Source organism: Papaver somniferum, chromosome 3 (assembly GCF_003573695.1).
Source record: "Papaver somniferum cultivar HN1 chromosome 3, ASM357369v1, whole genome shotgun sequence".
NCBI classification, from domain to species: Eukaryota; Viridiplantae; Streptophyta; class Magnoliopsida; order Ranunculales; family Papaveraceae; genus Papaver; species Papaver somniferum.
In genome coordinates this window covers 82,658,961-82,682,679 of record NC_039360.1, presented here as the reverse complement: position 1 = coordinate 82,682,679, position 23,719 = coordinate 82,658,961, and the positions used below count along the sequence as shown (strand labels likewise).

The 23,719-nt window shown below is 36.7% G+C and overlaps 4 protein-coding genes across 7 annotated transcripts; 1 reads left to right on the top strand and 3 right to left on the bottom strand.

The window, feature by feature from the left end:
- Positions 1–42: 42 nt before the first annotated feature.
- On the bottom strand, positions 43–8,707 carry LOC113356672. 3 transcript variants are annotated; one of them, XR_003363092.1, is made up of 10 exons: positions 8,400–8,707; positions 7,537–7,920; positions 6,166–6,911; positions 3,416–5,139; positions 2,489–2,685; positions 1,803–2,400; positions 1,586–1,667; positions 1,370–1,417; positions 939–1,207; positions 43–738 (listed from the first exon to the last, which is right to left on the bottom strand). XR_003363092.1 is itself a non-coding variant. In XM_026599879.1 (10 exons), the coding sequence occupies exons 2-10, from the start codon at positions 7,763–7,765 to the stop codon at positions 1,004–1,006; spliced, it is 3,741 nt and encodes a 1,246-aa protein (XP_026455664.1). In that variant the 5' UTR covers positions 7,766–7,920; positions 8,400–8,707; the 3' UTR covers positions 751–1,003. The 3 variants fall into 3 exon arrangements, 2 of the variants coding, with proteins under 2 accessions (XP_026455664.1, XP_026455662.1); XM_026599879.1 differs by lacking the exon at positions 43–738 and having other exon boundaries at positions 751–1,207; positions 3,416–4,493; positions 4,581–5,139; XM_026599877.1 differs by lacking the exon at positions 43–738 and having other exon boundaries at positions 751–1,207.
- A 5,203-nt stretch (positions 8,708–13,910) lies between these two features.
- LOC113361413 lies at positions 13,911–15,617 on the bottom strand. 2 transcript variants are annotated; one of them, XM_026604666.1, is made up of 5 exons: positions 15,577–15,617; positions 15,089–15,173; positions 14,940–14,994; positions 14,729–14,794; positions 13,911–14,352 (listed from the first exon to the last, which is right to left on the bottom strand). In XM_026604666.1, exons 2-5 carry the CDS (start codon positions 15,118–15,120, stop codon positions 14,281–14,283), a joined length of 225 nt encoding a protein of 74 aa, XP_026460451.1. In that variant the 5' UTR covers positions 15,121–15,173; positions 15,577–15,617; the 3' UTR covers positions 13,911–14,280. The 2 variants fall into 2 exon arrangements, with proteins under 2 accessions (XP_026460451.1, XP_026460450.1); XM_026604665.1 differs by having other exon boundaries at positions 13,923–14,352; positions 14,940–15,012.
- Positions 15,618–15,789: 172 nt separating this feature from the next.
- On the top strand, positions 15,790–20,694 carry LOC113356671 (vacuolar-sorting receptor 3-like). The gene is made up of 12 exons (XM_026599876.1): positions 15,790–16,256; positions 16,852–17,544; positions 17,623–17,711; positions 17,868–17,937; positions 18,030–18,113; positions 18,217–18,293; positions 18,370–18,451; positions 19,017–19,099; positions 19,178–19,244; positions 19,452–19,580; positions 19,658–19,767; positions 20,422–20,694. The coding sequence occupies exons 1-12, from the start codon at positions 15,953–15,955 to the stop codon at positions 20,518–20,520; spliced, it is 1,887 nt and encodes a 628-aa protein (XP_026455661.1). The 5' UTR covers positions 15,790–15,952; the 3' UTR covers positions 20,521–20,694.
- A 743-nt stretch (positions 20,695–21,437) lies between these two features.
- Positions 21,438–23,199, bottom strand: LOC113361412 (transcription factor bHLH84-like). The gene is made up of 4 exons (XM_026604663.1): positions 22,367–23,199; positions 22,053–22,271; positions 21,874–21,939; positions 21,438–21,758 (listed from the first exon to the last, which is right to left on the bottom strand). Exons 1-4 carry the CDS (start codon positions 23,084–23,086, stop codon positions 21,591–21,593), a joined length of 1,173 nt encoding a protein of 390 aa, XP_026460448.1. The 5' UTR covers positions 23,087–23,199; the 3' UTR covers positions 21,438–21,590.
- Positions 23,200–23,719: the final 520 nt, after the last annotated feature.

The following is a 23,719-nucleotide window of genomic DNA, read 5'->3' as shown; positions in this document are numbered from 1 at the left end:
AGATAAACTTGTTCATGCTTATCTGTTAACAGGTTGGTGAATGAGTCAGGATTGTTCTTCACCGGCGTATAATGGTGGGCCACCCATACAGTCATATTTACACGATACACAGAGAGTTTATCATCAGGCGTGAACTTTATGCACGCCGGATGTGGGACGGTGACTTTATGAACGCCTGATTGGGGCGTACTTATAGTCCACGCCTGGGATGAGGCGTACGTTTCAACAACGCCTAATCGCGGGTACATTTCACAACCGCTCCATTGAGGCGTAGTTTATATACATGCCTCATCATGGAACGAGGACTATACATCCGTTTCATGTGAAGCGCATTTTATAACTACGCCTAATGACAAACGTACATTATACGGCTCGACTATATTTGATTTTGGTCTTGGTCCCGGACCAAATATAATCTGGGATTTGGTTTTGATCCAGTTTTTTCTTTAATCCGTCCGACTGTGTCGCGTTACTAGACTATATTTTTGGGTTTGGTCGTCCACTGCAGTTGCTCTTAGGATTCGAACTTGAACTTTGTTATTATGGGAACAGGGCAAATAATCTTGAGGACACGAGCACAGCGCCGTATTATTGTCTGTGAATCTGTGATCTTGTCCACGAAATTGAGAGAAGGCCAAATTTGCAGTAAGCATGAGGCTAAGAAACGAGCTCTCCGTTCTGTGCCTTACGTGAATGAATCCTGCATTATCATTTCTTTGGCTGTAGAGCTTGACATAGCTACAAAAAAGATGATCATAGTTCCCCTTAGTTTTCAAAAAAAAAAGGTTACAGGCTCATCATTTCCGCTTTTGATCAAACGAGGAAGCAATTTAATTATAAGTATGACATATGTGCTTCCAATCTTACATCCTAACTTTGTGAGAACTATATACATTTCTATGTTCTCTCTCATTTTTCATTGAAGAAGTATTTGATACCTATTCAAAACTTGCTTCGTTTAGCAAGGAAGAGCACATAGGACTTCGTCCTCCACTGAAAGTGTTCATACCCATTCAAAATTTGTTTCCTTAGGCAAAGTAAGAGCAATTAGGCATTCAGTTGGATGAGGGGACATGCCAACCAAGGAGCATGTTTCAGGCGAGTAAGGAAGAATGAAGAGTAATCTTGCCCACATTGATTTTACAGCTGGAATCTTGATGACACCTGCACATTCCCTCTGCTTCAAGTAGGTTACGAAATCCTGGAACTGCAATGATAAGATTAAGATAGATAAATATCAAAACTAGGAGAAGAAAAGAATACATAGGAAGCGAACCATATTTTAACCTCTAGAAATACATACTACGGAGTTGATATACTTATAGTGATAGAGAAAACCACATTTAATTTGGAGAAAGTAACAACTTACACCCTTATAATCGCTGGTGGAGACTGGAAACAACCGACAGACCTCACGCTACACATCAAACATAGATATGTGAGGTGCATTTCAGGTAATGTAAACAACAGTGAAACAATCATAACTTAGTTCTTAAAATCTATTACAGGTCCTATAGCAGGTAAAATGGTACAAAACCAAGAAGCATGGCAAAAAATATCATAAAAAAGAGTATTCAAGGCTCACTTTATGAGAAGGGGTGCTAGAAAACGTCGATTTTACATGCTGAAAATCTGTACGTTTTGTCACATCTAATTTAGCTGGCCATCTGCATCAAATAAATCGAAGTATGATGATAACATCAAATAAATCAAAGTATGATTATAACATCAAATAAATCGAAGTATGATTATAACGACAAACTAGCACAGAAGGAAAAGACGAGAAAAAAGGAATTCCATACTCGGCAGGCTCATTTACGCCATTTGAGTACTTGCAAGCATCCAAGTCTTCTGTAACTGCATAGACTGTGCAATAATGAACGCCACTTTTACATATGATACCCTGCCACTGATATTCCAAGCACTGTGTACTGTTCTCAATTGAAGCCTCAAAAGAAGGCTGAACCGGAGGTGGGGAGCTTGGGGGAGGCTGAGCAACTGGCAAGGGAGGGGGAGATGGAGGCGGCATATCAGGAGGGGGAGGGGGCGGTGATGATAAAGGTGGTGCAGTAGGCATGCCAACTGCCTGATCAAAATGCTGCAGTGAGTTTCCAGATATATGTGCAAGAGGAGTCACAGAAGCAGGTAAAAATGGGGAGGGGAGTGTGCCAGCTGACATGTGAGCCAATGGCAAAGGACTGTTTAAACCATGTGGGTCCCAGGAATTGTTAGGAACGGGATAAATTGATCGCACGAACGGAGACGCAACATGAGGAGGTTGCATAATTATGGGCGCCTGCGGATACGTCATTCCTTGTCCCAAAAACTGCTGGGGCCCAGACTCAGGTTTGTTGTACACCCAGACCTGCTCATTATTGGCATGGGAGACACCTCGATGTTCTGAAAATTTCACAAACATAGTCCATTAAGATACAAATATTTCGGTGAAAAGATAAACTCAAAATTAATCACTTGATTTGGCACATACCTGGATGTGAAAATTCCACAGCCATCCTATTATCCAGTGTGTCTGTATATCCAGAAGCTGTCCAGTTAGACTGAAATGGATGTCCACTCTGCAACATTGTTCCATGATTATCCAGTTGAATACTTGAGGATACAATTTCATGACCAGAGTTCTCAGACTGACTAAAGAAAGATGTTGGATGGTGATGCCCTGGTTGACTGTCATTAAAGTATAAGGCAGAAGTCAGAAAAATGAGCTAAAATTAAGCTGTAGAATCAGTTCTTCTAGCATGCTCCTATATCCAGCCAATACAAACAGGTACAAATGTTTTATAAAAAACAAATTAATATGTATCCTTGAGACAGAATCCGAGCATCATATTTTTCCAATAGTTATACTAACACACTCGCTAATACTTAGAGAACTACTTCGGAACATGTGCACAACGCCAGCAAAATAAATATAAAACACAGACATATTATAAATTTTCTCAAAAGCAAACTGCAGATCTACCACAGAACTAGGGGCAAAGAAAGGGGTTAACTACTTATCTCCCAGCAATAGGCCTCACTACGTAAAAGTAGCACTTTGAACTCCATAAGCTTAATTATCCACAATGTCAAACAGGAAAAGTGATTGGGCAAAACTGACACATCCTGTAGACGATTAACCTAATGATGCATAATCTGCTTAACTGTTCCACAGTAAATACATTAGGTAATGGTTCCCTAACATGAAAACAAATAGTATATTCTGATATTCTCTAAGAAATGGTTTGATCAAGTAAGCTAACTCAAGATGGAGAAGACACTACTGTATCTGTACATATTTTTCTGATACTGCCAGAATTGAGTTGGAAACTAGTGCCCCATCATATCATATTATAAAACTACTTACGAGTATTCTGGTTAAGAAATGAGAGAACAATCCTTTATAGTGAACTCATACCTGAACTCTATTTGAAAGAGCGATACTGGACAACCTCGAAGAGTTTTCAAAGCAGTAACTGCTGCATCTACGCTGCTGAGTTCAACAAACCAACAAGAACCAATCTGCACACTTGTTCTTGTCACTCTAATAACAGACCCAAAACTTCCAACAGCATGACGGCAAACAGACATTAACTCATCATCTGGCAAGTACCGGGAATTACCATCTGACGAGCTGATCCAGATGGTGTTTGATGGAAATGCATCTTCATCCCTTGCTCCAGTTGCAACACAGTTTCCGGGGATATGACCACCAAAAGAATTTGAACTCTGACTGATATTGTACTTGGAAGATAGAGATGAAAGCAGTGAAGATAACTGAGACATCCTTGGGCTATCATGAACAGTTGCAACATGGGGTGACACACTCATGTTACTAACCATGCTTCCTGGATTACTGTTTCTAAATTCTTCATGAATAGGAGTTGGAGCATATCGAACATCCATATGAGACCCTGTAACATCTTGGTTCATTTGTCCATGGAGCCCACTTTCCTTACGGTACTGTCTTAAAAGTACCATCACAGCAGCGGCTTCCTCGGCAGTCTCAAACTCCATCAGCAGGGCACTTTCACTGGTCAGATCCGTAACCATGCAAGGAATCCTGAAACCAACTCTTGCTAACTCATGCAAAATCTCGTCTTTCGTCCACTGGCTAACCTTTCCAATATAAACATGGCAACAAGCACCAACTGCCACACCATTGATAGAACCCCTACTCCCTAATCCTACATCTAAGAACTTAACTCGCAAAAAATTACCCCAGGAGGAAGATCCACGCATATATGCTCGAGCTTTTATAGCATCTATAATGTTCCTATACTCTACTAAAGCAAAATCTTTGACAGGATAGAACAAAAATCTTTCTATAGGACCAAACTGCTCTAATTGAAACCTGACAGCAGATTCTGATGCATCGGGACCAAGAGAACCCAACCAAAGTTGGGCAGAAGCTGAGAACACATCCATGGCTGTGGGATCCCCATCATAGTACCAAGCATTGTGCCCAGTTGAAGACTGTACAGCTGAATACTGTTCTGCAGAAGATAAAACATTCGATCTGGTCAGTGCGAAACCTAGGTCTGAATTTGAACGCTGAATGTCAACTTGACAAAGATAATTACCGGCTTCAAATCCCTCATTCCCGATGTTTAATGGCTTCCCCTTTGCAGGTGAAGGCAAATCTTGGCCAACTAAGTTGTTTTGCATGTAAGGCCTATCACTGCTATCTCGCATCTCAATACCTGTTGTGGATTTCAAGCCTTGACAATCATAATTTGAGTACTCATTCATTAATTTGATATCAGGCTCAGATGTAACTGAGTTGCCGGACTTCAGAGGCTGACTTGAAACAGCATTAGCTTGCTCCCTATACTCGGCAAGTGTGCTGCCAGCGTATGATTCATGAATTCTTGAATCCCTTCCAGTTCTAGATTGTTCAACAGAATCCTCGTGTTGATTCGAAATCGCAGGTACGACACACTTTCTGTTATTGTTTGATAACTTAGAATTTTCATCACTGTCTTCTTTACCAACTACTTCCTTGACAAGTTTGGAGAAAGATCCAAAGATTCCTTCAAAAGCATCAGCAATCTCTGATGCAACCTCAGAAGACACAGACTTACATATCTTATTATAATTTGAGAAAATCCAATCCCTTAAGGACGGGTCACTGTCAAGTGCCTGCATAACCCAAATATAAATCCTGTGAAGTGAACTCTCGTAAACTTATGAGGTGTAAACCGCAGAACTTAAAAATGCACACAAGGAAGCTAGCTGAAACATATGATGCGATACACAATGAAAATGATAGTTTGTAAGACATAATCATGCATCAGGAGTTGAAGACAGCAGACTTATCAAATGAAGTTCATGATGCAAAAGTTGAATACTTAAGGAAACCATGAAGCGAGGAAATTATTAATATGTAACTATACAATCATCTAATTTTATGGATACGAGTCATGATATTTACAGTCTGTAAATAATGTTATTCAAATTTATGAGTTTGCACATAACCAATCACATCTTTAAGGTTCATACGTATTAATTCACATCATTACTAAATGCTACTATCGTTAGCTCCAACAGAATGGCTCTATTTAGTGACAAACAGTGGTATACAGGGAGGATAAGCTCTTTCGTAAGAGGTTTTACAGGGTTCTTGATATGACCACTAGAAACAAACCTGTTAAAATATTTCCAGATCATCTCCAATGAACATCTTGGAAGATTTTTACTTTCGAACATATAAGAAAATGCTTTACCTGAATGAGGAAGAAGACAAAAGCATGAAGTCAAAGGTCTTTGTATCTTACCCTTCCTAATTTCTAGATTTATCAGCAAATTGTAACTGTCAAACACCTTTTGAACAGAATTCATCGTAAGAAGATGACATTCACTAGAGAGAAAAACAAGTTGTATGACAGAAAGGATTTATTAACAATGAATAGATGCTTGTCTTGTCACTGGAAGACTCTTTGGCACCATAGCATAGTGAATTGTTCAAATTCAAGGACGTCAATTTGCAGGTTTTCTGCTCCATTGGTAAGAGATTTTAATTACCTTTCTTTACTCTTTCATTTACTTGTAGAAAAAAAAATACTGATATAATGCAGATGAGGAAGATTTCAGAGACCAGAATAGACGCCTACCGCAAGCACAATATATTGAAACAGTAACCTAAACAAGCGAAAATCCATGTCTTACCATTCCCAAGAAGCAGTTTTTTGTAAGAGATGTGCCTTTTGATTTAAGCTTTTCATCAGAAACCAACATATCTTCATTGATCCCAATTCCTTCACTACCTTCCTTAATCGAACCTGTAGATGAGCGAGCCAATTCAGTTGTGTTCTCCCTTGCACGAGTTTCATCAGCAGCACCAATCTGGGTGGTAACTTGCCTTAGAAAGTATGAACCTCCTCTAAAAGCATCTGCATCTGTTCCACTGGATTTGAAGAGATCAAAACAAGCTGCAAGTATATTCTTTGGACGACAAAAGAAAATTCTGAGCAGACTAAATGCTCGGAACTTAAATAGTGAATCCAAGGTCGACTCATCTTCATCTGCTACATTTTGCCTCAATTTAGAGAAAAACTCCAAATTGTCTTGCACCTTTACAATGCCCTCGCCACCAATTTCAAAGATGTTCTTCCCCTCAAACGAGTTGATGAGGAAAGTCAGGGCATTCAGGAAAACTGCAGAGCAGATGCCTCCGATAACAGATGATGCTGGTGTTTCCGACGAAGCAGCACAACAAATATCTACCAGCCCAAAAATACAGGATTTGGCAGTATGAAATGCAACACCATCATAATCTTCTTCTTTTTGAATCACGGATAAGCTCCAATTATACATATTAATAGAAACTCTTGTGGCAGCTTCAAGAGCTGTTGGGCAGAACAGTGCATAGCGCGGGATGAGTTCAGCAACAATACGCTGTACACTTGTACACCCTACATGTCAGAAGTGTAACATAAGAAATGTTAGGAACCTTGCGACATACCAATTTTGCTTTGATAAAGTCGTATACTGCACTAACATTTGACTGGCATGATATCTCCGATTACGCCCATGTACACCCTTAGCCATTTTGCAAATTCTTGCTTCAGACTTAGCAAGATACTAGTTAAGATCCAGGATCTCTCACAGTAGGTGAAATGTGCAGTGTAAGAGTCACAAGAAGTAAAAGCTCAACAAATTCCTTCAACGGACACATTATTTGTGCACAATATAGGGGCAAAGTGACTACCATATTGAACATGCCCAAATTGTTGAAACATCCATAAAGTTGATTAAGTGTAGTTAAATGACGTATTGCCTACGTATATCACGTTAAGTATACAATGTAGGAAGAGGGTACTTCAAAAAGTTGAGCAGTCATCAAAAGTTGTGGGTAACCTCATTTGTAGAGATGAGAACAACCGTCAACTATTATACTTGCATTAACACATTAAAACATGGAGAACTTAGCCAATTGATAGAATAGTATTACACTATTAGCCATACAGAAAATAAGGAAAATAACATAAAAGGATAGACAGCACATAGGTCGGGGGCGAATACAAATATATAACTGACCTCTAGAAGCAGTAATGAGTGAGAGATATGCCTGTTCAAAGTCGGGCATGAAACGTGTATCTTTATGAGTGATACAAAACTTAATTCGCCTGTAGCACTCATACAGACTCCTGATTTCCTCTTTGTTTTGTTTCTTTCTCACAATTTCTTCCTGGGATAACAAAGAGACGGAGCAATCCTCTGTCTCACAGAGCTTTTGCTTCTTTAGTGGTTGCTCTAGTGATGCCATGGAGGAGGATAACAATCGGTTCCCCTTTTGTCTAAAGGTGGGTCACATGCAATGTATGTGATTAACAGGTGCAATACTTGAGAAACTCACCACCACATTCTCTCCACAGAAACAATCCTCCCCACAGGTTCAGCATAACAGGCTAACCCTTTCACCTGTCAAATGACAACAGCATTTCTGGCTTTTAAAAAAAAAAAGCACCAGTTGATACGTATAACCAGTCTAGTTTCAATTAGCATACGTGAGATAAATTGCACTTATCAATACAGGTATTACTAGTCCTAACACTAACTTATGAAGAAAAAAACTTAATGAGGCAGTAACCTAGGGTTTTATCTCCCCCAAACAGACCCTCTCTGTGAGTCATTTTCTCCCTCTAATTGCACATGAAAGATAATCAAAATTAGGGATACACCAATGACCAATCCCAAAAATTAGAACCAAAACATGACTCCATTTCGCTAAACTCAACTAAATCTAGGGATAAAGTTATTCTTTTGATAGCCCTAGAAGTTTAAGAGTATTGGAAATACATAGAATAATCGAACCGCAAATAAGACCTAATAATACAATAAGCAGATAAAGGATGAATTATTGGTGAATGCTGAAAACCAAAAGAAAAACAGAAAATTACCTTCATGGATACCCAAATTGAGCAATTTGAGGATGAAAAGACAGTGATGATGGACTATTTGATCCTTCTTAAACCCTAAATATTGCTATCCAACGTTCTTCAAAGTCGTAAAAAATGCACAAAAATCAAATATTTAAGATTGTTTAAGATAAGTGGGAGAAAGTGAGAGAAACAGTTGGGAAATTAGGGTTAACAGAAGAAACACGAAGGGAGAGATGACAGAACTGTGCTCAAAATTTCCTCTTCGTTTCTGGAGTTTCCCTTTCATTCAATGTCTAGTTGTTGTTGTTCTCTGTAGCACGTGTGTCGATGCCCTTCATAGATTTTGTTGATGATTGCTATGTGAAGGACCTGTATTTATTAACCAGGGGACAAAATTAGTCATCTGCTTCTGACTAAAGTCAAATTCGATTCTGGTAGTTTTTTGTTTTTTTCTTATTAAAAGTTATTTTGTTTTCTTAGGAAGCATGGAATTTATTTGATGAACCAAAAAAAAAAAAAGAATGTATGCCATACCAATTGAGCACCAGATTGAGAAAGAATGTGATAGAATGGTCCTAGATTATTAGGAAGAGATTTATTGTGCGAATTTCGTTTGTTGTATGATTCACCAGATCATTTGTAGCCTGGTTTTTTTCACTATAATTGCGATGAGTAGTACATTATGAAATTTGGTGCATTTTTTGTATGATTTCTATAATCATCCAAGTATCAAAGTTTATGAAGAATTCGGGGTTTTCCGATTCTATTTCGAATTGTATTTTTGCCAATTCCACTCCGACACGGTTCTGGATGCCATGAGCATGACCCATATCTCGGATATTAGTGTGGAAGGTTATGCCTAAAGGTCGAGACATTGCCACCACAGTTCTTATTGTAAGCCTGCACCCACAATTCGTGGGTGTCCCCTGGCTGCCCCTTATGTATTGATCTTAATCCAATCTAGGTTGGGATTTACCTAACCTACCGATATAGTTGTTGTTGTTCTTGTTGTGCTTGATGGTTTAAGGATGGTGGTATACTAGGTAAAACAGGAGGCAAGATATTTTTTGTCCAAGTGAACTCCTGATGAACTTTGGGCGCCATTCGTGGAACATTTTGTAGGTTTAATTACTTTTGACAATATATTAGTTCATTTTTTGCTATCTACATGAACCAAAAGAGAAAACAAAACGAGATAATGGTTAAGGTTGGGTCTTTTGTTTAAATAAGATGTGAGATTGTTTTTTGGAGAGTTAAAATGTTTGGGGAAATATGAGTGGTATTTGGTTGGTTTAACAGGCGTGTGAGAAGAGTACTCCAAGATGTAGTTGCAGTTTGGCACTGAAAGAGTATTTCAAAAGACGTTTCTGGATCAGTATTACATTGGGGGCATAGATTTGAGTTGTTGAGATGGATACGGCTTAGAATAGCGAAGGTCATTAGACCATCGTTAATTGTTTTCCATAAAAAAAAAACTGTATTTTGGGGGGACATAGTCAAGTCCACATGAAATCAGTGATTGCAAGGGGTTTTTGATGTGATTGATATGTCGTTCGGATTAGACATTTTGTATCTGAAATGTGGTAGTGCATCTTCTGAATTTCGTATGTGACCATATAATCTTTTCCGGGGCTCTGTCCCTAGATAGGTGGATATTTGTGATTCCCTGGACTGCAATGGGAGGGAGGTTGTGTTAGTTTGTCATGCATCAAATTATGAGAAAGATGATCTATGATTTATGTCACTGTCTGGATAGGGTAGCATTGTGTAGGATCAAAGTTTGTAAACTATGGGATCCAGTTCATTTGGATAGGAATTATCAGACCATTCCCTGTATGATGGAAGTTGCTAGACATCACATGAGTGTTCAAATTAAAACATCTCCAACTTATGTCATAAACCGACTATCACTAATTTTAATGATTGGTCATTACTGACACCATTTTTGTCGATAATCATCATCACGGATAACTACTACAATATACTCAAATAAATATTGTTGGTTTGATCTAATTTGGAGAGCTTACAAAATAGTTTTGCCAATTGAATGTATTCAAGTGACTTTTAATTTAGGCGAATATATATTCGTTGGAAATGGGTTTCTTAAATATATTTCAATCTAGGAATACATCAACAGAGGATATTTTTCCGACACAGCCATGAAGGAACTACTTCGAGACCATGTGGGGTATGCCAAGATCATTCCCCCCATGAATACACTCGCTCACTCCGGCAAATACGGATACGCCTCCATGAACTTTGGCAATGTTGTTGATCAATTCATGATAAGGGTTGTTTTACCCACTCTAGCCCCTCCGAATAGTCATATTTCCCCCCACGTCAATAAGGAGCTAAAAGATCAACTACTTTGATTCCTGTTTCAAAAATATATAATCGTGTATCTAATTGTATAAAGGCAGGCGCAGATCTATGAATGAGAGATGTTGTACGAGACCTAGATTATCAACAAGCTCTCCAAGAATGTTCAAAATTCGTAATATAGCATACCTTAAATTATATATTTTTTTATTTTCGAAAGAAACAAAGCTTATACACGCGTTAATCAAGTTCGCCCATTTATCACAAAAATAATTTTTTTTCAAAACAATCAAAGTAAAACTCCATTTAATTTCACTTCAAAAGATTACATAACATTAATCCAGAACGAAGTTATATTATGAGAACTTAAAAAAGGTCAAAAGATTATATAACATTAATCCATAACGAAGTTATATTATGAGAACTTAATTAAAAAAGGTTAAAACAACATTAATATTAGAACCATAAAATCCCGGACTGAAAATATATTACACCTCATATTATCTAACCCTACTGATCCTGCTGGTTTTTGTGACATCAATGTTTCACAAGGTTAGTCGCTTCACCCATGAGTTGGCAATCTCATGATCAACGTGACTTTTTGTATACTCAATAGTCCCTTGACCTCCAATATCTAGTAATTGAGTAACTTGGCAAATGAATTCTACAACACTTTCAGGATATCCCACAGCTACTGTGTGGTCATCCTTAGCAATTCCTTCGAGTTAAACTTCTAAGATACTTTTACATATCCCAGTTCATTTTTTAGCATCCATTGTATAATACTTCTTCCTCAACAAAGTAAGGTCACATTCAAAAAAGATTATTGCATGTTTAGGATCATACATTAATAGTACAAGTATTGTGCACATATGTTACACGTTGGAGACGTTATTTTTTAATTACCTTCCACGCATTTTGGAGGTATAATGCACGTTAGGTGTTATGCCTTTTTAGCCGAAAAATAAATTTACTTTTTCTTATTATAATTTATATGAATAAAAAGGATTTGAAGTTTGAAAACCAATTAAGCAACATATAAGTATATGTTTGTTCAATTTTCCCCTTTAAGTACATGTTCAGCTTTTGAAGCAAATATACGAAAAATGAGATAAAACACAATATGTTGAAAAATGAAATTTGATATTTTTGTTTATGCTCATCGAGTAGATAATCCAAAGTACTTTCTAAACATGGTTGCTAACAGAGTGAGGGTATCAAAATCCATATAAGACAGTAAACTGATACCCTATTAGAATGGTCTAAATATATAAATTTCACGAAAACCCAATGTTTAGTTTGAAAAATATGAAGTTCTTAAATATTTATTTTTAATAGATTTCATGCTTGGGAGATAGGAAATGGTCGAAGTATTGAAATTAGAAAAAGTAACTGGTTTGATGAAGTTCATAAAAAAAGCTATATTCCTCATCCTAGTGTTCAGGGACAATAAGGAATTAAAGTGGCTGACATGATAGATTCGGTAAACACGACTTGGAGAATATATAAGCTACAAGAAAATTTCTCAAGTGATCAAATTCACAAAATCACTAACATCAGAATATCTAATCTTGAGAAGGAGGATTATTTAAGATGGTATTTAACAAAAAATGGAGAATTTACAGTCAATTCATCGTACAGAAGAATATTGGCTAATGAAACTCGTATTCAAACTCCTATTGATCAGCATGACATGTGGCTTATGATTTGGTATATCCAAGTCTCTTTCAAATGTCAGATATTATATGGAAGATAGCTAGAGATATTCTTCCAGTTGCATCCAGGTTTCAGAGGATAACTAGAGCTGAAGACCCTAATTGTCAGATATGCAATCAATGTGTCAAAACTAAAGAACATCTTATGATTCATTGCTCTTTTGCTAGAGCTATCTGGTTTGTCATCTCTAACTCTGTTTTGCAAGAAGCTTTAAAGTTTAATAATCTTCAGGAGTGGATAACAGCTGGTTTCTACAGCAGGACAACATTTCATTAACTTAGTTGTGGTGATAATGTGGCACATATGGAAGAGTAGATGTTTAAAAGTTTTTGAGAATAAACATCAGAATCCAATGAACATAATCCAACAGATTCTTAGGTTCTGTCACCATAATAGTATTCATATACATGAGCATAATGTGCATTCTAGTTCTCATAAAAAAAAATTGTCCCACAAAATATTTTAGAATAGCTTGGACTGCCCCACCAATTTCTTGGTTAAAAATAAATATAGATGCTTCTGTGAGTTATAATTCTAATATTGCTGGTATTGCTCTTGTTGTTCAGAATCATTCAGGATCTCTATTGGAAGTTGTGGCCTTCACAGTGAAAGTTTGTGAGATTGATCAGGCAAAAGCTCTTGGACTATTACATGCTCTATGGTGGATAAAAGAAAAAAATTTAACAAGGGTTATCATAGAAGGGGATAACGAACATGTTACGGAAGGAGTTCAAAAGCAAAGAAACAACAACTGCAGGTGGGAGGATAATAATATTTTAGAGGAATATAGAGTTTTACTTATGAGTCTGTTGGAAGTTAAAATTCAGTTTAGACCCATATCTTGTAATCAGGTTACTGATGCTTTGGCAAAATTTGCTAGAAGAAATGATTGTAATCAGGTTTGGTTCCGTAATATCCATAGTGTTGTTAGAAATTTAGTTATTAAGGATATATTGAAGATGGACAGGGATCATGGGGGAGTATGGAGTCTTAGTTGTCTATGGTTTTAGTCTGTAGCTTTTGTTTTGTTTGTTTGGTGGTCTGGTGTATACTTTTGTTAATTGGTTAGTCTGTTGTGTGTTTTGAGTTGTCTTTACTTGTCCTGGGTTGTACTTGGTTCAAGTTTAATAAATCTTTATGTTTCTTCATGATTTTTTTTTCGCTTTCCAGCATCACTCACTTCAATTTGTGATTCCCTGCTTAAATCTAAAAAATATATTTCTGGTGCAACGCTTCATTGCACTCATCATTTTATAGTAATTTCAACGATTGGGAAGGAGAAAGTTTGGCTAAGAAGAGTGAAAAAAGAGTTGAATTGATTTATGTTAGGTTTATGTTTTTAATTTTGTTGAAGAGTATTCTATTTATGCAATTTAAACTATTTAAGGGCAAACATAGTAATTTTGTCGCGACTAGGACACCCTTATAAACATGTTCTAGATAGGAAAATGATTTTGCATGCCTCAAAAGTCAAAACAGATTTCAAAAATTATATTTAGCAAGAAATAAGGACGGGCTATAGCTTAGGTTATCCCCTCGCTAGCAAATAACAAACTTATTAACGAAGAAAAGTGTTACATGTTGGGATTTCACACACAACTTTACACACTGTTAGCTACTAACTGGTTCGTCGGATAACAGATCAAAATTCCTTCGGGAGAAAAAAATCAAAATTATTGCGAGAAATTGAGAATCTAGAAGCCTTTGCTTTACAACATAACAATTGGCCCATAAGCCAGTTCAAAATTTGATACCTTTTTAACATATGTCAGTTTGTCCACTAAAATCTAAGATCAGTACCTGCAACTTCTTCGAAAGAAATTCCACCAAGAAACCTAAAGACGTTGAATATTTCACATATACATCAACTTTGCTTGCTAACTGTATCGGACTCTGCCTCCGCAACATCAGCAGCAGACCTCTCTTCAGAATTTCTCTGCAAAAAGATCATCAAAGCTTCTTAACACTGACTAAATCAAAACGAATTCCAAACATTCACATAACCATGACATTAGAGACATTGAATCAAGTATAACAATGATAATACAAACACCATATCTAATGTGTGATATGTATGCTTCGATAATACAAACACCATATCTAATGTGTGATATGTATGCTTCAAAATACAAAGAAGCATACATATCACACATTAGATATGGTGTTTGTATTATCGAACTTTCTTAGCCCACATGTATTTGAACTAAAACTCCGCTCTCTCGTTAAGTTAGACTGATGAGTCCATAGAAGAGACAATTTATGTCTGACACTGAGGGATAATGCAAATGTTTAACAGACTAGAATTACTGTACCTTTTGATTTAGGCCTTGACCATATGTAACTTCATAAAATTTGTGCGTCAGCATTTCTTCTTCTACCTTCAACAAACAAAAGTAACATAGAAGTAAGGAATAAGACAATGCAGTAAAATCGATACAGTAAATAATAAGGAAATTAACTGGCAGGCAGAAAGATGTACGCCAGGGCATAACAACTATGACCATGAAGGAGTCTCAAAACAACCTGGAGTCTATGCAACTCATGTGACATTGATCTGTAAGCTTCCATCAGGATTTCACTTTGCTTCTCCAAGTGCCTGCATTTAGACCTCACTCAGGTTCAAAACATACAGCAAAGAGATGAAGGGAAAAGAAGGTTAAAGTAGAGCTCACTTCAGCACCTCCGCCGAGTACTTGCCCTCCATTCCCAAATTTGAAATACCAAAGGCTTTAGTATGTATTAAATTGAGCCACAAAACTGTGTAGAAACAAAAAATCTCAGCACATCACCATTTAAAGTTAGCTACAAACAAGTAGAAAGAAAGAATTACAAGAAAAACATAATCAATGGTTTTAGATGACTAGTTTTATGATTCACTGGAACAAAAATAAAATTAAAAAAACCATACTGAATTATCATGGAACAAACCATCTGATTCCTATTGTTTTAATGAACAAACATGATGATTACACATGGATAAACCCAACCCTAATTGAAATAAGTCTAACTGATCACCCTAAAAAACCCAAAAAACTTCAGATTCAGAGATAAACCCTAACTAAGTTCCAACATTCGATTAATTTATGCATCTATCTGTAATTAAGATAATCAGAAGATAAACCCTAAGATTATTTTATTATCCTCACAATAAGAAACATACCTGCGATTCAGCCTTCTGTTGATGTAGACAAAAAGAAAGAGAATAGAGTCTTCTACCGTACAGAATCTGGCCTTTTAACAAATAGATGTCGGTTTGGTCAACGAAATTCAACCAAAGGTCAAGGTGTTTTATTAAAGATAGGGGTAAAATCGGAAATTACAAAAATAATATAACACAACGGGAAAGAAAAAGAAACTACTAGTCTCTCTCTCTCACACACTTCTGTTCCGTACCACTGAAGTTTCAGGAAGTGACGGATTCTTCATCATTACTAAACTTATCTGGTTTTCTCAAAGTAGGCGTTACCTGAGTTCCTGTTTTGTTCAATTCCAAAACCCTCACAAAAAGATTACTCATTTATTTGGTATTTCTGAAAATGGGGATTTTTTCAAGATATTATTGGTATTACTTAGGGTTTGTAAGTTTGCTATATTTGTTTCAAATTGGAACTGGGAAATTTTTAGTTGAGAAAAATAGTATAACAGTTACTTCTCCAGATAGTATTAAAGGAAATCATGATAGTGCTATTGGTAATTTTGGTTTACCACAATATGGTGGAAGTATGGCTGGTACTGTTGTTTACCCTAAAGACAATCAAAAAGCTTGTAGAGAAGATTTTACTACTTCTTTCAAGACTAAACCTGGTTCTCTTCCTACATTTCTCTTAGTTGATCGAGGAGGTAAGATCAATTATTTTATTTTATTTTGAATTTCATTTGATTTTTTGTTTGGTATTTGGGTTTTTTTAGAAGCCCCAAAATGAGATAACCTTGAGGGGTTACAGATGTGGTGATTAATGAACCTAAAAAGGTCTCATCTTTTGACTTTGATAATGAGTAAATATGTTGGGTTCATCTTTTAGCTAGTTTTTTAAGACTGCGAAATTAGTGGAAGTAAACTGATCAATTTCAAGATTATAGTGTTAACTTTGAGTTTTTGGTGTATGTATGTGCTGCATGTGAGTGATGTTTTATAGACCTGGAAGTAATTTGAGTCGAGATAAGAGTGTCCAACATGTATCTGATAGGAACTTAAACAATCAACTCTACCACCACTCTGCCAATGAAACCATCTAAGTTTCAGAATTATATTACGGATCTTTGTGACCATGTTATCTTAACTATCAACAATATAAATAGAAAGATCTTTCTGATTATTTAAGAGTCCGAAGTAGTTAGCGGTTGAGTGTTACTGTATTTTTATACTTAGAAGTCATGAATTGTTTTAAGTTGGATTGAGTTGTAACATGTTTGAATGTCCTATGATCCTTCACAGACTGCCTTTTTGCTTTAAAAGTTTGGAATGCGCAAAAAGCTGGAGCTTCCGCTGTGCTTGTTGCAGATAATGTTGATGAACCATTACTAACCATGGATTCACCTAAAGAGGATGGTGCATCTGCACAGTATATCGAGAACATAACCATTCCATCCGCGCTCATCACTAAAGATTTTGGTGGAAAGCTGAAAAAAGCAATAAGTAGTGGGGAAATGGTCAACTTGAATCTTGATTGGAGGGAAGCTGTTCCACACCCAGATAATCGAGTAGAATATGAATTGTGGACAAATAGCAATGATGAATGTGGGGTGAAATGTGATATGCTGATGGAATTTGTTAAGGATTTCAAAGGCGCAGCACAAATACTTGAGCGAGGGGGTTACACGCAATTTACACCCCATTATATAACTTGGTATTGTCCTGAAGCATTCACAATAAGCAAACAGTGCAAATCTCAGTGCATAAATAAGGGACGGTATTGTGCACCTGATCCTGAGCAGGATTTCAGCCAAGGATATGAAGGGAAAGATGTTGTTGTCGAAAATTTAAGACAACTTTGTGTGTTCAAAGTGGCAAATGAGATCAGCAAGCCTTGGGTTTGGTGGGATTATGTCACCGATTTTCAAATAAGATGTCCAATGAAGCTGAAAAAATATAATAAAGAATGTGCTGATACTGTTATCAAGTCTCTAGGTGGGTGGGTTTCTTTTTTTGTTACTTGAACGAGTCATTCTTTCTATAGGATGCTAAAGTACTTCTTGCTTCTGGTAGGCCTTGACATGAAAAAGATTGAGAAGTGTATGGGTGACCCAAATGCTGATGCTGATAATCCTGTTCTAAAAGAAGAACAAGAAGCCCAAGTAAGTATTTCTAACTAAACAGTTTTAGGTGTGACTTCAGTATAATCTTACACTACATCCTTCAGTTTGAGATGGTGAACTGTCAGACAATTCTACCTAGTGGTTTCCCTGTCATGGGTTTGAATAATGGCTAAATCTCATATGGCTTGCGTGCAGGTTGGAAAAGGAACCAGAGGTGATGTGACCATACTGCCTACCCTTGTCGTTAACAGTCGACAATATCGAGGTCAGTCTTAGAATCTTTTCTAGTTATATCTCTTATGTTGGTGTCAGTTTTCTGACACATTTACTGTTTTCTGCATCTCCGTATAAATGCAGGGAAATTGGATAAAGGAGCTGTTTTAAAAGCCATTTGTTCCGGTTTTGAGGAAACTACTGAACCAGCGGTTTGCTTGAATGCTGGTAGCTTTCACTTTTATCTTAACTTCCTAGGGTGGTTATATACTTGCAGTAGGGATATCTGGGTGGTGTATGTCTTTAATACCTTTATGTTATCCTAATACAGATTTAGAGACAAATGAGTGCTTGGATAATAATGGTGGATGTTGGCAGGATAAGACATTAAACGTCACTGCTTGCAAGGTATTACTAATACTTTACCTCAGTAAATTGGTGGACTTTCTTTCAACGTAGGTTGATAGTTGGATTCCCATCTCAGGATACATTCCGCGGAAGAGTGTGTGAGTGTCCCCTTGTTCAAGGTGTGCAGTTTAAAGGAGATGGTTACAGTTCCTGTGAAGGTGTGTCTGGATATTTAACTTGTTTTTCTTAGTCAATGTTTCCCGAATTAGATTTCTCTGAGCAGTTAAAAATTATTAAACAGCATCTTTGACATTTTAAAGATGTGGCTAAAGAAATCTTGTAGTTGCTCATTGGTGAAACAGAGTTTTACTCCATCCTGCAGGTGTCTTTATATGAATGAAGTATGTCTGATGAATGAGCTCAAATAGATAAGAACATGTGGGAGTAATTTGTGTACTTCTGTATATATAAACCAATGTAAAAGTCTGTATTATCATGTAGTAGTCACTTTAAAGCTGGATTGTCCTACATAGTCTTCACGCTATTCCACCATGGTCACAAAACACCGACGTTGATGTTTTGGTTGTTAGCACCATGATTGTATAAGATGTCAAAATTATGTGCCATTTCCTGCTGAACTATCGCATAGGCTGGCTCGTGGATGAATGGTTTCTTAGAGTAGGAATCATTCACATTAAAATCCAATTTTAGAATCATGGTAATGAGCTTCACATGGAATCTGTAGTATGATAATATTTTGATTGTGGGAGTTTTCTCTTGCAGCTAGTGGGCGTGGACGCTGCAATATAAACAATGGGGGTTGCTGGCACGAAACTCGAGATGAACATACCTTTTCTGCGTGTCTGGTATGTGTGTCCACCAGTACAAGTTTATCCCGTACTGGGATTATGTTAATTCTTAATTCTTGTGTTTGTTATCAACAGGATATAGATGGTGTTAAATGCCAGTGTCCATCGGGATTCAAAGGGGATGGTGCCAAAAATTGTGAAGGTAATACTGATACAGCTTAATAATTTTTACAACAGAAGCAGTGGTTTTTTTTTCTTTCTTTTTGCTATTTGCTGATCTTATAGAATTTCAACACTTGCTAAGAGAGATAGATTGAGACTTCTGATTTTGGAACAAGCAAGTTCAGGTTGAAATTATTATTCCAGATTGGCTTTCAGATAAACAGTTATTGACAATATATACTGGCAGATATTAATGAATGCAAAGAAAGGAGAGCTTGTCAGTGTCCTGACTGTCACTGCAAAAATACATGGGGCGGGTATGAGTGCACTTGCAGTGAGGGCCTCTTGTACATGAAGGATCATGACACCTGTATAAGTAAGTCACTATATGACTTCTTTTCCAACTACATGAACACACAGCTTATATAAATGGCTTCCCTCTGATTGCTTCAGGTAAGAGTGCTAGTGAAGCTAATTCGTCATGGACTGCTGTGTGGGTCATCTTGATAGGCCTGGTTATGGCTGCTGCTGGAGCATATCTTATTTACAAATACAGAATACGGGTAAGTTCAGTGCATTGCATATTTCCATTTCCTATGTAGGTAAGGTCAGTCTATTCGACTATTTGTGAAGGTGTCAGTTTTACTACATGATGCAACTGATTTTGCTTTTATTAGCTAAATTAGCCCGTGAAACCTCGTGATTACTAGTTAACTATAAAAATAGAAGTTGATCCATTTAAGCCTAGTAGTTAGCAATCCTTGTAAAATCGTCTAGAAATCCTAACTTGCTTTCCATAATCTTTTAATCTCTTGAAGTGTTATAAGCATTCTATTGTTTTAGAAATTAGTTTCATCGTCTATGAAAATAAAATGAATGGAGTGCCCAGCTGACATAAAGTAAATATATTAAATCTGGATAATTGTTACAGTATATAAAAATAATGTCCTGGTCTCTTTGGAAAAATAAATTCATAAAGATCCTCTCACCTGCCAAGCAAAAATAACCTCTCACCTTGATTAATTCATTACATTGCTACCTTTTCTTCGCTCTTTTAATACTTGCTCTGAATTTTTATACCATCCGTTTTCACTTTTGAGCATTCAGTATACCATTCCTTCTCAGTAGCTCACTTGCTAAACAGTGGCGGAGTTTAAAATGCTTTGTCTTATCTGTATCTCTTTTGCTCATTACAATTTTTTTTGTATTGGTTCCAGTCATACATGGACTCAGAGATCAGAGCTATAATGGCACAGTACATGCCACTGGACAGTCAGGTGGAGATACCAAATCATACTAGTGACAGTCGAGCGTAGAGAGATGCAAAAACTCTTGGAACTGCTGCCGTGGTTTGTAACATAAACTCTTGTGTGTTCCGAGGAACTTTCCTTCTGTGTAACATTAACGGATATCAAAATAATAGTCTTCAACATTAGAGTGTACCCTGAAAGTTAATAAAGAAAAGGGACAGAGGAGATATACCAAGTTGGGGGGTGGGGTGGGGGGTGGGGGGGTGGGGGGGGGGGGGGGGGGGGGGGAGTTGGTTCTCATAAGGTTAAGTTATAGTAGTTGTGGTTGTAGTTGTAGCTGTAGGAATCTTGTTTTCCATGAGAACTTCCAAGAATTGCCAATGTTGTAATCAGAAGATCATTTTGTGACACTCGTGTATATCTTTTGTAGGAATACATTTATGTTTCTCGAAACCTTCAATTGATCATTTTTATTTTAAAGAAAATAACTTTTGGTAGTCAAGAATATGAGAAACCAAGTCAGTTCTAACCAGATTATTTTGTTGTGCGAATAAGTAGTAGACCTTAGCGGGCCATGCATGCATATTCACGGAGTCGAGTTAGACCTTGAGAATGGATGATCAATGTATCTAATATCCAAATGTAGTATGTATTGGTGGGCAGATTATGATCAATGTATCTGATATCCAATGTAGTATGTGTTCATAGTTTTAGACTTTTTCAGATATCATTGTTTTTAAAATGCAACAAAGAGAGAGTGCGCATTACATGCATGTTTTATACCTTTATATAATCAGAATTCAAATCAGTTCTCTCTTAAATGTATTCAGATTTTTGTCTGGTAAAATAAGCCCATGAAGGGGGTCAAGGAACAAGAAGAAGAGGTGTACATTATATTTGATTGATATAGTCCTTTGCTAGTAATCAAGAGGATTAATCCTCAAATCTGAACATTAATATATTTAGAAAAAAATTTACTCATTTTGATTAATTTTTCTTGGACCTTTTCATATGTAACAAGAAAACTTAAAATTAGTTAAATCAAGGGATATATATGTATAGATTTATTGACATTGGCAAGTCCAACACAACTCTTTTGTATATGTTTGATGATGCATAATCTTCTTCCTAGATTGTCATTGCTTTTGAGAGATCTTATTGATATGATCCAAAGCGCCTATGTTCATTCCATTGTAAGCAATCGGTGCATACATCCATAGATCGTCCGAACTTAACAACTTGATTTGGAGTTGTAAAAACTTAACATAGTCAACTGCTTCTTCAAGCATTGTACTTATATCGACCTGCAGATATAAAAAACTCACTATTAGAACATGTTCCTTCTCCTTCATTTACTTATGAAACTTGACAAAATGAAGCAATTATACACAGTGATTTTCATGATGTTTTAGCACTTACTTTGGTTCCATTTGGGACAAGGTTTTGTAGGGTTTTCAATCTTTCGTTTATCCTTTCTCTTCGTTTCTGCAAAAATAACCATAATTCCCGTAAGCAAGCGATTATAAGATCATATTCATTATGAAGTTTACACAGGAAGTTGTTAAGAACTAGCTAGGATATTGGTTAGAATTTCTTACCCTAGCATAGAGACTTTGAGGATCAGTCGCGGAACCTCTACTAGCTCTAACTTTTCCGTTCATATTGAGGACGGATGACTCTTTAGGCTCTTCCTGAGAACCATTAGAATCCTCTTCAGAGCTGCAACCGCTAGAACACTGTCTCTCTTCTTCATCGTTACTACTGGGAGATTGCTTTCTACTCTTCTTAGACTTTACATTTCTTTTGTTCTTCTGATTCTGCATTACCAAATAAAAATGAAAACAAGTCAATAAAACTAGCCCATTACGCGTATCTCATAACAAGCTCATATATTTTGATCAAGTAAACTTACATCTCTGGGAACCCGAGTTCTCTTTTTCCGTTTTCCAATCAACTCGACGTTGCTTTTGTCTTCTACTGTAGAAATAGCTGGTTCTTCAATCTCGGATTTCGCCTTAGCTTCAAATCTCTGATCATGAAGGTCAACAGCTTCTAATGAAGATTCGTTGCTCATTTCTTCATTCAGACAAGTATTATTAGTTTCTTCCATTACATGGCCGGGGAAGAAGTTATTGGTCGTCAAACCATGGACATGTTCTTGATCCTCAACCAATACATAATCCATGGATAAATTATTGCTCATCAAAATAGGAGCATTAGCATCACTTGCGTAGTAATTATCATGGTCATCATGATAAGAATTATTCTGCATGTAAACATGATCACCATTACCATTAAAACTGTAGTTACCTACTTGAGACATATTCTCATAATGGGGGTAGGCAATATCAGCACAAAAATATGAATTGTCAGGCATCCTCATTATCATCCCGCCATCGTTAGTTTCAGCTTCGTCGTGATGATGATTAGGATAGTAATTAGCAGTAACAGGAGTTGACATATTTCCCAAACTTGGGTACTCGTCTTGATGTTGTTGTGGTTGTTGTTGTTCGCTTGTATACGAGAAGTTACCGAGCAATTGTAACATGAACTCAGCTTCTTCATTGTTAGAGAAAAACCCACAGTAGGAATTAATCAGTTCTCCGTCAGACATAACTCCCATAGACTCCATTGTTCAGTAGATTGAAAGAGAAACGGATTAAGATGAAAAGACTATGTATTCGAAATGGTTATCAAGAATTAAAGAATAGTGATCATTAACTGTTGGGAGAGAAGTAAGCTCCAAATGATGATGTTTCGAAGCTTGAGGAATAATGACAAACCAGGAACACATATTTATACAACCAAAAATTAGGCTAAAAGACCATTATATCCTAACTCATCATTTTTAGACCAAATTGATTATTCATTATTTTACCATGCAATTTTCAATGTTTTCATAGTTCATGTCCATATTTGTGAACAATACTAAAGGCGAGCAAGACACCGCCCAGGGCCTATATTTTGCATTTTTTAGAAAAATGTCAATTTTCAATACAGTTGCGGTGGGACTGTGGTAACATCTGTTATATTAAACACTTAGACTTGGAAGGCCATTATTTGCTACGGTCTTGGATGCACTATGCACATTTTGGTGTACATGCCAAGAACAAAGGTGTGCACACTGAAATTCACTGCAGAGTCGTTTTTACAACAAAGAAAACCTAATTAATTTCTCATATAACTCCATCTTTATGAATATTGATAGATATACGTATTCAAATCATATATTTTAATTGTTTGATTAATTCCTAATCATTGGTGC

Bases quoted from the DNA above. Each gene is read 5' to 3' on its own strand.
- LOC113356672 (XM_026599877.1), bottom strand. From the start codon at position 7,765: ATGGCATCACTAGAGCAACCACTAAAGAAGCAAAAGCTCTGTGAGACA. The intron at 1,668-1,802 runs GTATGGAATTCC...TATTTGATGCAG, and splicing joins GGCGTAAATGAGCCTGCCGA to ATGGCCAGCTAAATTAGATG. The intron at 1,418-1,585 runs GTGAGCCTTGAA...TTTGATGTGTAG, and splicing joins CTAGCACCCCTTCTCATAAA to CGTGAGGTCTGTCGGTTGTT.
- LOC113361413 (XM_026604665.1), bottom strand. From the start codon at position 15,120: ATGGAGGGCAAGTACTCGGCGGAGGTGCTGAA. The intron at 15,013-15,088 runs GTGAGCTCTACT...GTCTAAATGCAG, and splicing joins TACTCGGCGGAGGTGCTGAA to GCACTTGGAGAAGCAAAGTG. The intron at 14,353-14,728 runs GTACAGTAATTC...ATCTTTTTGCAG, and splicing joins GTCAAGGCCTAAATCAAAAG to AGAAATTCTGAAGAGAGGTC.
- LOC113356671 (XM_026599876.1), top strand. From the start codon at position 15,953: ATGGGGATTTTTTCAAGATATTATTGGTATTACTTAGGGTTTGTAAGT. The intron at 18,452-19,016 runs GTGTGTCTGGAT...TTTCTCTTGCAG, and splicing joins TGGTTACAGTTCCTGTGAAG to CTAGTGGGCGTGGACGCTGC. The intron at 19,245-19,451 runs GTAATACTGATA...ATATACTGGCAG, and splicing joins TGGTGCCAAAAATTGTGAAG to ATATTAATGAATGCAAAGAA.
- LOC113361412 (XM_026604663.1), bottom strand. From the start codon at position 23,086: ATGGAGTCTATGGGAGTTATGTCTGACGGAGAACTGATTAATTCCTAC. The intron at 22,272-22,366 runs GTAAGTTTACTT...TTGGTAATGCAG, and splicing joins GAACTCGGGTTCCCAGAGAT to AATCAGAAGAACAAAAGAAA. The intron at 21,940-22,052 runs GTAAGAAATTCT...TTATTTTTGCAG, and splicing joins CTCAAAGTCTCTATGCTAGG to AAACGAAGAGAAAGGATAAA.